Below are 13386 nucleotides of genomic sequence, written 5' to 3' on the forward strand. Positions count from 1 at the left end.
GTATAACTGACCTGTGACTTCTGTGCGATGACAAGACTGGTGTGTTAGCCCTCTGAGCTAAAGCCTAGGCATTAACCTTAGACACACCTCTTCAGATCTCAGACAAGGTTACTCATCACATAAGTGTGGTTTACTGAACCACGTTAGTTTCATATACCCTGGTGCAGCATATTTGTTCATGGTCCCTGACACTACAGAGTCCTGAACATGTACGTTATTTCTAGACTTTTTTTTAATGCTTTTCCTTTGTTTTGTTTTAATCACTACTGCCAGGTGTGGATCAACGGTTTCAACCTGGGCCTCTACTGGCCCGCTCGCGGCCCACAGTTCACCTTGTACATGCCCGGTAGCATCCTGAGCACGGCCGCGCCCAACAATGTGACCGCCCTGGAGCTGGAGGGGGACCCATACACCCCCAGGCCCTGTACCATGGAGTTCACCAACACCTCGTTCCTGAACGCAATTGTTAAGTCTGACCACAAACACCAGAGGGCGCTGTTACATAAAGATCTCTTATGATGAGCGCTGATCAAAAATATACTTACTCTATTTATCTGGAACAGATAGGTGGCACCTTAATTGGGGAGGATGAGCTTGTGGTAATGGATGGAGCGGAATCAGTGGAATGGTATGAAATACACCAAACACTCCGTTCCACCCAATATTATGAGCCGTCCTCCCCTCAGCAGCCTCCACTGATCTGGAAGTGATCTATTTTGCACTGATCTTTTAAAAATCAAAGAGTAATGTTCGTAATTTAATCACGGGTGACTGTACCTTTAACATGACCTCTATATAGTGTCTTAAAACCGGATATGACTTTGTTCACACGAGCGTCTCCATTCAAAGGGAATTAAGTATGCGTCATTTGCACAGTATGTATGTCTTTTTGGGAATGGAGTCAAGTTCACGAAGGAAAATTACTCATTTAGAAGAGCTATGAACTTGAGTAGTACTCTAAATATAAGTTGAGGTCAGTGGTGCTCAAATCATGAGCCTGGAGGTTTTATTTTTATGTCAAGGCACTATACAACCCAAAATACGCCTTTTAAAGGCACTTTCTCCGATGTTCACTGAGATCACATTCATGGTAACGCTGGCATGTCTGCTCAAGTGTAAATTACCTTTAAAAGTATCTTATAGTGCGCTGCGCTATAGAGCGCCTTGAGTTAAATCCTGCCCTATATTGTGAATTGGGGAACATGGTTGAGAAGGATGGGTGCCAAATGATCTGTACCTAACTGCAGGGATATTATGCTCTCATTGATTTCTGTAATGAACCATTTGGTGGGTCTTGAAAATGAATAGTTCTTGTGTTCAACTGAAAACCTGATATGCTTCCTTTTAACAATTAGATTATTTCAAATACTTTGGGATTTCCTCGTATCTTGGTTGTTATCATTTTTGTTAATGTGTTGTTTAATGTGCAGGCACAAACCATGCTGTACCTTTTGATTTATAAATGTTTTAATAAAATTTGGTGAATGCAATATGATAATGTCATAGTACCGCACAGATCTCAAGTTAGGATTTGAAATACAACCCTACATTAAAACAATCCAAATCTTAAACCCAACTATGGAACAATGAAAAGATGAACACAGGAGAGGAGTATATACAGCAGCAACATTATACACCCATTATTCATTCCAGAAGCCTCTGTTGTGGCCAACAGCCGCTATGAGCCTCCTCTGTAGTGTCTCTTTGGAGGGGTAGATGGGCAGCTGCAACAGAGAGTGACAGGTCAGCGCCTCTGGGAAATGCTGTTGGGAGGAGTTGAGAAGGGTTTGGACCCTCATCCTGATCTGGTTCATACCCAGGATGGGCACACGATCAAAGCCAGTCAGGAACACTGAAGGGGCAAAGGTGGTAAAAGGGAGAGGGCAGTGAATGACAGAACAGAACTTTATTCTTAGTAGCCTACGTTATTGGTTCATCTGTTACAATGAAAATGTTCCATACTTACACAGGAATGCTTTCTTTTGATCCTCTGTCAGTTCCTCAAACACCTCCCAGAATGTGACGATGTTGGGATGCCCAGCATGGTACTCTCCTTCATACACAGTGTTCTAGTTTGGGGGGAAATGCCCTCAATATGTTGAAGCAATAGACACTTGACACCATTCAAGCTACTTGTCAAATCAATGTATCAAAACAACATTTTAGCTAGGTTTCAGAACATGTTCACCATGAATCCCAAATCAACCCCAGGACACTTGTTTTTTAGGCTCCATCTTGCCCTCCGATAGGCTACGTGACATTTCTGCATATATTATATGTTTAACTTGTCTAATGCTCTCAGATGTAGACAACTGAAACGGGGTAGATTTGGGATTGAGCTTCAGTCATGTAGTAACAAAACATGGTTCTGACCTGTTTCAGCGTCTCCCAGTCGAAATTCTCCTTCCCCACCATCACTCCCCTCAGTTCCTCTGGCTGGAAGAACTCCACCACGTCTATGTCACACACCTTGAAGAAGCCTTTCCTGAACTCTTCAAACACCACCTCTACTGACTGGTTGAAGATGTAGTTCACATAGGTGTCAACAAACTCCTTCCTGTCAAAAGAATGACAGACAGAGTCAGATATCCATTGAGTTGTAGCTGGTATAGGTGGAGTCAATTCAAGGAATGAGAAGGATCATTTACTTTCCATTATGATTTCTCCATTCATACAATTACATTTCAACGTGAGATGATATTGCCGAAATAGAATTGACCCCAATCCTGGTAGCTGTAGCAATGGAAGAACGTGTCATACTGTAAACCTTGTATTTTGTCAGTTGTAAATATTGCTATAATCTTACTTATTAGCACTTGTGACAAGTTTTCCAGTTTCTTTGGGATCAAGTTCCACCGCTACATCACCCCACATCACCTATAATAGTGAGTAATGAAAATAGTGAGGTAAATGAACAATGATAACACTGCAGACTGAGGGTATGGACAAATAGATGGGAGTGATCTGCGAGAGACATACACACTAAAATAATATAACTGATCTAATGTTCAGTAATTCATACCACTTCACTTCAATGTAGGATCTTAATTTGAGCCAATTTGATACAGCAGGAAAATAATCCTGCAGCAACTGGAAATGTGAATTATGTGTATTATAATTAATGGACATTTTTTGTAGGGGTTGATAGATTTTTCGTAAGGGCAAATCAAGTCTGTCATTTTAAAGTGTAAATTACTAACTTTAGAAGCCTTTTAAAACCTTGAATACACTACACGTTTGCATTTCTTGCAGTGTGGGAAAATTGTCAGCAACAAAAGAGTGATCAAATAAAAATCCTACATCTGTATTATGTTACATTTTATTTGTTCATCGATCAAACTGTTTGAATGCAATACATACTGAGAAAGTCCTGTCCATGTTTTCAACATCATCATCAGGGCAATCCAAGATGTTCTGCAAACCCCTTCAAAAGCATTGAAAACAAGATGTGACAATAGATGTGACAATTATAAATTGGCAATCAATAAATCATGATGCTTTCATAAGTGAAAAACTATTTAACCAAATAATGAATAATTGCTTATCCACACAGAGCAAGTGCCCTGCCCCTGAGATGCAATAAAATGCATTGAGATGCAATTTCTTAATCGGACCTTGGTGTCCTTATAACAAATACAACTGCCTGTACTGTAATACAGTAATGACTAAGGGATAACAATATATTATGGTCTGAACTTACCCTGCTTCAATGGGGCTAAACTCTCTCAGGTCCTCTAAAGAGGGCTTGATGTTCACCAGCTTCTTGAAGAAGGCCATGGGGAAGGGGAGGTGCACCATGTTGTTGTTGTACAGGGCCATCCCACACAGAACCCCAAACAGGAAATAACGCTTCTCCTCCACTCTAGGCTGTTAGTGAGGATGTGTTGGACAAGAGACAAGAAATAAGCCATGAGTGAAAGTATCGGACATGCTGTTGTTAACCTGGGGGAAATGATTAATATACAGTAAAGGGAAGGTAGTGTGGTTTCTATAATACAGTAGTAGGCTAGTAATACAGTAGTAATACTATAGTAGTTCCTCTCTAGAAACATATCATTACAGTGTTTCACTACCAGGACATTTGAAGCTATTTGAAAGTACAATAATTATCAATATTTTATTTCTATAATGTGTTGAGGTGCGGAAAACCTCATAATCCATGTGTGATTTCCCTAAACGTGCCTCACCATTGCAGGGAACCAGGCCAGCGTCTCGGTGTCGTTGTACATGAACATCCCAAACTCAGGGACCAACAGCTTTTTAAACAAATGGAGGAAGAAGTCCCTTTTGTAGACATCTGTCAGCTTCGCATCCTCGTCAAAATACACCTGTAAGCAGTACATTTTGGCATAGCCCTTCTCTGTTCAAAACATTGTCTCATCATATTAAAAAATATGGACTTACCACAAGGGACCTCTTGAAGGTACTGGGACATGCTACACTCAGTTGATGGAAAGTGTCTTCGATGAGTGATGCTCTATTCAGCCTCAGCTCAAAGAACGGAGCAGGCGCCGCCATGAGGAACATGTCAAAAGGCCCCATGCCAGTCCTCTGCAATGCATGCAGTACAATATTAAGTCTTCAGTTAGTGCTTTTCTAGTATACAAGACAGGTATTATTTCAACCAGTTTCTTCCATCAAAAAGGTTAAGAAATATGTCTGGTTTCTTCAGTAGTGATGGTCAATATTCTAGAGCTACTTGGAATGCAGGCTTTTGCTCCAGCCCTGTTCTAACACACCTGATTCTGCTAATCAAGATCCTGGTGAGCAGTTGATTAGTAGAACCAGGTGTGTTAGAGCAGGGCAAGAGCAAAAGCCTGCATACACAGTCAGTTGGTCTCTGGTAGGGGGTTTAGCCACCCTGATTCATAGTATCTGCTGTATATTATAATACTATATATTGAGAAGCAAGATTCATTACCTGTGTAAGTGCGGCGTTGATGTTAAAAACGCTTATCTTGCTCTGCAGATTCATCAAGAATGGGTAACGACAAAAGATGGCAGGTGTCTGATCCACATCCTGAAAGTGATGTAAAAGAAAACATACAATGCATCTCAATTAAGTAGCTTCTTTGTCTAATTATGTTAATCTGCACTGAGAAGAAGGAACTTTAGTAGGTGAGAAAGATTCTCCAGTAGGAAAACAAAATGTTTCCTTCACTCTCTCTTTCCAGACCATTTCAGGTAGAGGAAATCTAAAGCCTCTATTGAGATGCAGCCAGGACACTTTCTAAGACCCAAACAACGAACATCAAAACACCTCAAGACTGACAACCACTAGTATGGTTAGCAATCGGTGACTGAGACTAAATAACTTTTCTTACCTGCTTTGACCATAAACGCCAAAGCTTTACGTCCTCCTCTAGAAATATGAGTTTGAAGTTACCCTCCTCCATACAAAAGGTACTGTCTGGAACTGTCTGGGTCTCTACAGATTTCTGGTTTGCCTTTGAAATAATATAGAAAAGTAAAATACATTGATAATAAATAAACAATTATTTGCAAGTATTAGCTAAATATTTTACATGTTTGTCAGCAAAATAATATTTCATCAAATCTCAGTTACGGTCTCATCGATTCTAAATAGGTTGCATTGAAATAACTGCCACCCTGGCACCAGATTGGTCCTCGAAGTTGGCTGGTAAAAATGGGAAAACAGCATTATAAATAGATTGACAGTACTAGCAGAGAAGCATGGACATTGACTCTGTGGAGATGGCCGAGGACCTGGAGCAGGTGTTTGATCCCAGGGTCACGAGTGCGTAGAATATGTTCACTCCTCAGAATCCCCGACAGGGCCTTCTTCCACATCCCAATGTGCTTGGTCATGACAGACGGCTTCAATGACGACCAGCAGTCACCTACAGGACATGATAACACACAGATTACTTTCTCAAACCATTCGTGGGGGTATAGAATTTGGTCTACTTCACAATCATTCCAGGGGCACCCCCAATGTGCACACGTTTTGTTTTAGCCAAGCACTACCACACTCGATTCAAATTACCAATGGTTTTGTAAATTTAGCCTAGTCTAAATCTGCCAGACAGCGAATGAACAAGGACAAAATAAGTTCTCTACAGCACAAACAGATTTATGACTACGTTATTGTTGATTAGTTGAATTTGGGGTGACACACTTTAAACATTTTAAATGGACGGCAACATTACCGAGGACCTGCAGCTTGTCGGGGTGCAGTCTGAGGATAGCAGCAGCAACGGCTTCGGTGAGATCTGTCCTTCTGTGCTGTTTGTGAAGGACCCTCAGGAGCTCAGGGAGAACCAGGTAGACCCTCAAGCCCTCCACTCCAATGGGCTCCTCATACAGGGAGGGAAGCAGTGTGTGCTGGACAACAGCTTCAACCTAGTGCAATGAAAGAGGTGTGTGAATCGTCCCTCGTTCAAGATACATGTCAGAATAGGATCGATTACATATCAATTTATAAATATATTCACAAAATACCTCAGTCAAAACTTTGTCCTTTTTCGCCAGCTTCCGGAATGCGCCTTGGACGAGTGAAAAATCCAGACCAGACTGTTTTGGTGAGGTTTGGTAATGTTTGTCACAACTAATAAAAGCAAGAAATAATTGTCAATATTTATGGCATATTTAAATCAATATTCTTTGATAATGTAATATTTCAAACATAAGACAATCATGTATTTGAACCAATATTAAATACTGTTACCTTTTATCAAGAAAGCTCCCATTTAAACATGATGCAGAAGAAAACATTTTTGTGATTTCCCTGCAATTACAAGTTTGAGTAATCTTTCAGTTCAGTATGTGACCGTACATAAAGAAAATAAGGAAATAACAACAGCGCTAAATTATAGTTACTTATATCATACTTACTTCTGTCCTTTTTTCCAAGACTTTGAATCACATTCCGAGATCCATTTGTCAATGATCTTTTCATCTATAGCTTGTTGTGTCACTTTGCCCACACTTGACCTGAGATTGTTAGACCTTTCTTCAGACTCCTGGGAAGATGACAATGTGATGCAACGTATCACAGCAATGTTAAGTACAAAGGACAAACTATGTCCTGTTTTGCTAACTCATTGTTTCAAACCCGAAATGTGTCCATACCTGACCAAGAGTGCACAATGCAAAGGAATGGTTTCCTCCAGCAAAAATGTGTTCAATTTTCTGGTCATCAATCTGGTCTGAAATGTTGACAAAAATAGTTGATTATCAAGTTAATGTTATTTCATGTTTTACCTCGTGTTATTTTAGTTGAGTATTGAAATAAGCATTTTGTTGTGTTGACATTTATTCAAGTTTGATCTGTTCTGAAAATGTGTGTACTCTGGCTAAAGTTATACCATAAATGAATGTTTTACCTGGCAGTTGTACTGGAAGGGGCACAGACTGATCAATCTTTACTCCATTTCCCAGCTGCCCTTGCTCTCCGTGCCCAAATGAGTAGATCTTATTGGAGGGCCCCACAAATGCTAATGTGTGGTGTCTAATGTGGCAAATGGACAGAGAAAACATTTCTCAAATCAACAATGAATTCTAAAAAGGTCTTATGCTAAGATGAAAATAACCAAAACAGTCCTACATCAATTTTGGTTGTGTCACATTTTGTCAATTCCAGATCATGTCTAATAAGTGTAACCTACCTTCCACAGGCTATCTGGGTCACCTTTGACCCCCAGAGTTGCCCCACCACTCGAGGTTGTAGTTCATCTCGGAGAGAGTTGTGTCCAAGCTGTCCATAGCGGCCTGAGCCAAATGTGAACACCACACCTCCCTAGAACAAAATCAACCCAGACAGTTATCATAGTGTTTTCCTCTACGTTAATGAGGATGTTTCAATGCACATTTCCAGGGAACTAAAAACTACAACATTTCAATTGTTATGTTTGTTTTTTATTTCAACATTATTTAACTAGTCAAGTCAGTTAAGAACAAATTCTTATTGACAATGACGGCCTACCAAAAGGCCTCCTGCGGGGACGGGGTCTGGGATTAAAAATATAAATTAATTATATAAAAATAAAGGACAAAACACATCATGACAAGAGAGACAACACAACACTACATAAAGAGAGACCTAAGACAACAACATAGCATGGCAGCAACACATGACAACACAGCATGGTAGCAACACAACAACAACATGGTAGCAACACATGACAACACAGCATGGTAGCAACACAACAACAACATGGTAGCAGCACAACATGGTACAAACATTATTGGTTACAGACAACAGCACAAAGGGCAAGAAGGTAGAGACAACAATACATCACGCAAAGCAGCCACAACTGTCAGTAAGAGTTCCCATGATTGAGTATTTGAATGAAGAGATAAAACTGTCCAGTTTGAGTGTTTGTTGCAGTTCGTTCCAGTCGCTGGCTGCAGCGAACATTGAGACACCAATATAAATAAACGCACATAAAATGTAGACATATTGTATGGTCCAAACAACATTTAGTTCAAATGATAGAGAAAAGTGTAATTATGTCAGACAGATATACAACCTTTGTCAGAACGGCAGTATGTTCTCCTCCACATGAAATCCAAACAGTCTTCTTCAGATTCAGGCAATCAACAGGAGCTGGGGCATGTCTGTCTACAGAAAAATGGGTTCATTTTATTGTTATTATTATATATTATTTTTTACAATTATTTATGTACAACACATAACCCTCAAACACACGACACATTGTGCTCTCTCATCCTGGTTAAAATAGTTTTTAGACAGATAAAGGCCCATTTCTGTACTTGTCTTTATTTTCTTCACATTTCAACCACCAAAAAATGTGGTTCATATGAAATAAATCAGGGGTCTCCAGCTACAGCCTGAGAGAGCTACTGACTGGGATGACTTTTGTTTAAACCCAACACTAACACACCTGTTTCAAATAATGTACTGTTCATGGTCTTCGGTCTGGACCTTGATTATTTAAATATATTTAACAAGAGTCAACACATATGCTATTGTGTAATGTATACTGTACTTGTTGTGTCCCCTAGTCCCAGCTGCCCGGCGGTGTTCTTGCCCCAGCCGAACACAGCTCCAGAAAGGGACAGAGCGAAGCTGTGGTCTCCCCCTGCAGTGATCTGAACCAGGGGGATCCCTGATAGAGACTTCAGGGGCTTGGGGGACATGGCGCTGAGCTCGCCCCACCCCAAACCCAGCTGACCGCTGGTGTTCTGACCCCATGTGAACACCTGACCATCTGAACAGAAATCAGAAGTAAGCAACCATACAGTGAGAACATTGTACAGGATTACGTTTTGAAAGGTTAGACTGTTTTTCAATTAGTGGTGTGTTAATGGTCATTTACCCTGTGTTAGTGAAATTGAATGCTGGTCTCCACATGCAACCTGAGTTACCTGTCGGTTACATAGGTTATCCAATGGTCTGGGGGGGAAAAGAAGAAAGATGAATAAGATTAGTTGGCCCATTTTAATTAAATGACAAATTGTTTTTATACTTTAGCTACTTGAATGAGAGGGTGACAATGTCTTAGGGTAAACTACATATAAATGTATCATTATGGAATAGATCCCACCTGAGAATATTGGCTTTGTCCAAGCAAAGAACCCGGCCCTCTTCAGACAGTAAAACAGCATGAGAATCTCCACAACTCAGAGCCCGAATCGTCTCCTTACATGTCACACTCTCTAAAGCACATAAAACATATGATTGGGCAACTCAAGAAAATATATTATGAAAATTGATTGGAAAGGAGATTAGACCTACTCAGTTTCCCTGTGATTCTTCTCCCATCTTGGTCCTCTTGAATCCGTGCGACAGACACTAGTCTCCCATTATTTCTGATAAACGCGACCACACTGTTACCTGCGGACAGACCCTGAATTTTAGATTTAAGGTGTATCAAATTAACGCAACTAATATCCGTTTTGGTCGTATCTAAACCATTCGGCTTCACTAAACCAAAGCCATTACGACTATCCTCTCCCCATGAAATCATTGTTGTGTTATATTCTTAAACTAGTCCATACAGATTCTAACACTTGAAGGAGAGGCACCTGCCGATGTGTCCGACTCAATGATGGGTTTATATGACCGCAACCAACCATATGACATACAGAAAGTCTCATCATCATCATCATCAACAAAGCAGGAAACGAAAATGATTCTTAAATGAAATTGTATTTATAGAGGGCATAAAACAAAACACGCCTACAAACAAATATAAATAGTTTCGAATAGTTACTGATGACGCAAGGCCGAAAACGAAAGTGAACGTCTACGGACAATAGCAGCCCAATTATCTTGGAAATAGCCTACAATAAACTGACGCATTTGACACACACGATAATGCTTGAAACATTACCACCCAGTCGATACCTCCCTAGATGCATTTCAGTGGAACTGGCTGCAACGTCTACTTTATGCTGTGTCATGCATTACTGCTAAATGCTGAACTGAAAATTGTTTCGGAGTTTGAAAAGACCCATGCCTCAGAGACGTCCCTCATATTTGTCCTGTTTTTTTCAGATGTTAAATTAATGACCAAACTTTTTTAAGCTCACGTTTATCATAAATATTTCAAAAAATAACTGTCAGCAGTATTTTGCAGAGGGTGCACACTGACTTGACCAGGCAGAGTACAGAAAATACTAAAATTGCTTTAATTATTGGGTTATGATACTATTGTTAGTAAAACAGTTACTAGAGACAGGAGATCAAGTTGAGACATAGGACGAGGTGTTTAATTGTATAATAAGGCAGTTTTATTCAAGTGTAAAAATATCAGACAAAGCGTGCAGCACGGCCCCTTTCTGTCTGACTCATAAGGAATCGTCGGAAGAAGGGCGCTCTAAACAGTTCATACAGATTATATAGGCAACAAGCAAAGTAGGTTGATCTTGTAGTCTGGCCTTCCGATTGGTCGATCTGGGTCGTGGGTAGTCCTGTCCGGGCCTGATGTCGACATTCCATTGGCTCTTCACACAGTTCTTTGTCTTAGTCTCATCCAAAAGCATCCTGCATGTGTGTTTGTTTTCACAGGGCCCTATTCATGGGGGAGGGGAGTGTGTGTGTGTGTCTGCGGTTATTTATAAGGGTACAAAGTAGTGGGGGTATAGTGGGGATGGGTGCATGTTGTGCCAAGTATAGCTTGTGTTGAGAAGTTGTAAAACAAGTTACCAGTATCTATTACAATTTCTTACACTATACACCAGTGTGGCAGTTGTACTAAACTTCATGAATTAAAATGACAATTGAACAGGTAAATAGGTAACGTTATATAATAACCTATGCAGAAAGCCAACACTAGCTAGCTAACTTGCAGCAGCGACGATGTTATTTATTATCATCCCATATAACAGTGTCTATATTGACTGGAGTAGCCTATCGGATTCGACAACACTTCCTGTAGCTACGGGCGTTTCGCAAGCGGTTCATACGGGCAGTTATACAGGACAGTTGGTGGCTGTTTCTCAGGAGCCTGGTGGTGCAGTTACCTCTTTTTGGAGGGAGCAGGTCATTCAGTGGATGGTCAAGAGTGTGCATGTCCTTCACCAGGTGCTCTGCAGCCTGCTCTCGCCTGCTCTGCAGTGAGGGGAGCTGTGGTTGGACTGCTCCACCTCTGGAGATGATCCTCAAGGCCCTCTGCACCCTGTCTAGTTGGGCCTGCTGCTTTTTACTGCATCCAACTAACAGCACTCCACCGTATTCCAGACAAGGTCTGACCAGTGTAGTATGTCTGTCACCACTGAGGTTAGAGTCTAGATGAAAACCAATATACTTAGTTGTTGTTACCACTGGTACTTACTGTCCTTCTAGGATTAGTGGTGCGGGTTGTGGATGGTCTCTAGAATAATATATCAGAATTTCCACAGACTTTTTCCCATTCAGGAGCATGTTGTTGAATGTGGCCCACTCTTCCAGCTGCTTTGCCGCCAAGCCCATGGAAATGTCCTCTTTGATGCTGGTTAATGGTATGGCTCGGGACAGCCCTACATCGTCCAGTGTGTCACTGAAGACAACTTTTCAGGTGGACATGTGAAGGAGAAACAGATATCTTGCAACCACACCCCCTTGTGGCACACCAGAGGTGACCTCTGACCAAGGGCTGAAAGTGCCATTTGCCATCACACTCTGCATTCTTCCTGTGGTGTAGCTGTGGAGCCAGGCCGGTAACCTTGGACACAGTTCAATGTCAGACAGATGTTGCAGGAGCTTTGCGTGATCTACTCAATCAAAGGCTTTGGACATATCAGCAAGTAACACCCTCACCATTGTTGTTTTTTTGGAGTCTGTAGCTGTCAGCCAGGAGTGTGTGGCTTTAACAAGGGCGGTAGTAGTGCTGGACTTTGGTAGGTAGGCATACTGATTTGTGCACTCAGATAAAACTGTTGGCATTAGTTTTTTTTTTATGGAGCTCTCCTGGATTTTTCCAAGGAATGACGTCCAGTCGGATTCTGGCTAGGCTTCAATGCTTTCAGAAAGTATTCATACCTCTTGACTTAATCCACATTTTGTTGTGTTACAGCCTGAATTCAAAATGTATTAAATATTTGTTTTCTCTCACCCATCTACACATAATACCCCATAATGACAAAGTGAAAATATGTTTTTAGAATTTTATTGCACATTTATTGAAAATGAAATACAGATATGTTTCATTTACATAAGTATTCACACCCCTGAGTCAATACTTTGTAGAATCACCTTTGGCAGCGATTACAGCTGTGTGTCTTTCTGGGTAAGTCTCTAAGAGCTTTCCATACCTGGATTGTGCAACATTTGTCCATTATTCTTTTCAAAATTCTTCAAGCTCTGTCAAATTGGTTGTTGATCATTGCTAGACAACCATTTTAAGGCCTTGCCATAGATTTTCAAGTAGATTTAAGTCAAAACTGTAACTCGCCCACTCAGGAAAATTCACTGTCTTCTTGGTAAGCAACTCCAGTGTAGATTTGGCCTTGTTTTAGCTTATTGTCCTGCTGAAAGGTGAATTCATCTCCCAGTGTCTGGTGGAAAGCAGACTGAACCAGGTTTTCCTCTAGGACTTTGCCTTTGCTTAGCTCCATTCCGTTTCTTTTTTATCCTGAAAAGCTCGCCAGTCCTTAATGATTACAAGCATACCCATAACATTAAAATATGGAGAGTGGTACTTTCTTACTTGTGTTGTATTGGGTGTTCCTCAAACATAACAATTTGTGTTCAGGACAAAAATGTAATTGCTTTGCCACATTTTTTGCAGTATTACTTTAGTGCTTTGTTGAAAGTGCTTTGTATTCCATGTTTTGGAATATTTTTTATTCGGTACAGGCTTCTTTCTTTTCACTCTGTAAATTAGGTTAGTATTGTGGAGTAACTAAAATGTTGTTGATCCATCCTCAGTTTCCTCCTATCACATCCATTAAACTATATAACTGTTTTAAAGTCACCAT

General features: G+C 40.6%; 1 protein-coding gene and 2 long non-coding RNA genes across 3 annotated transcripts; all 3 read right to left on the minus strand.

The window, feature by feature from the left end:
• Positions 1-1449: 1449 nt before the first annotated feature.
• LOC120052204 (probable E3 ubiquitin-protein ligase HERC3) lies at positions 1450-10082 on the minus strand. Its single transcript, XM_038999033.1, has 19 exons — positions 9722-10082; positions 9531-9642; positions 9303-9379; positions 8973-9194; positions 8493-8584; positions 7629-7759; positions 7347-7471; positions 7093-7169; positions 6939-6983; positions 6171-6363; positions 5683-5861; positions 4405-4551; positions 4188-4328; positions 3701-3867; positions 3361-3424; positions 2807-2877; positions 2374-2557; positions 1967-2069; positions 1450-1852 (listed from the first exon to the last, which is right to left on the minus strand). The coding sequence occupies exons 1-19, from the start codon at positions 9951-9953 to the stop codon at positions 1641-1643; spliced, it is 2574 nt and encodes an 857-aa protein (XP_038854961.1). The 5' UTR covers positions 9954-10082; the 3' UTR covers positions 1450-1640.
• LOC120052851 lies at positions 4928-5783 on the minus strand. The gene is made up of 3 exons (XR_005477417.1): positions 5707-5783; positions 5325-5447; positions 4928-5020 (listed from the first exon to the last, which is right to left on the minus strand). It is a non-coding gene; the product is annotated as an uncharacterized LOC120052851 (long non-coding RNA).
• LOC120052850 lies at positions 6193-6932 on the minus strand. The gene is made up of 4 exons (XR_005477416.1): positions 6856-6932; positions 6689-6748; positions 6463-6568; positions 6193-6363 (listed from the first exon to the last, which is right to left on the minus strand). It is a non-coding gene; the product is annotated as an uncharacterized LOC120052850 (long non-coding RNA).
• Positions 10083-13386: the final 3304 nt, after the last annotated feature.

This window comes from Salvelinus namaycush, chromosome 8, assembly GCF_016432855.1.
Source record: "Salvelinus namaycush isolate Seneca chromosome 8, SaNama_1.0, whole genome shotgun sequence".
NCBI lineage: Eukaryota > Metazoa > Chordata > Actinopteri > Salmoniformes > Salmonidae > Salvelinus > Salvelinus namaycush.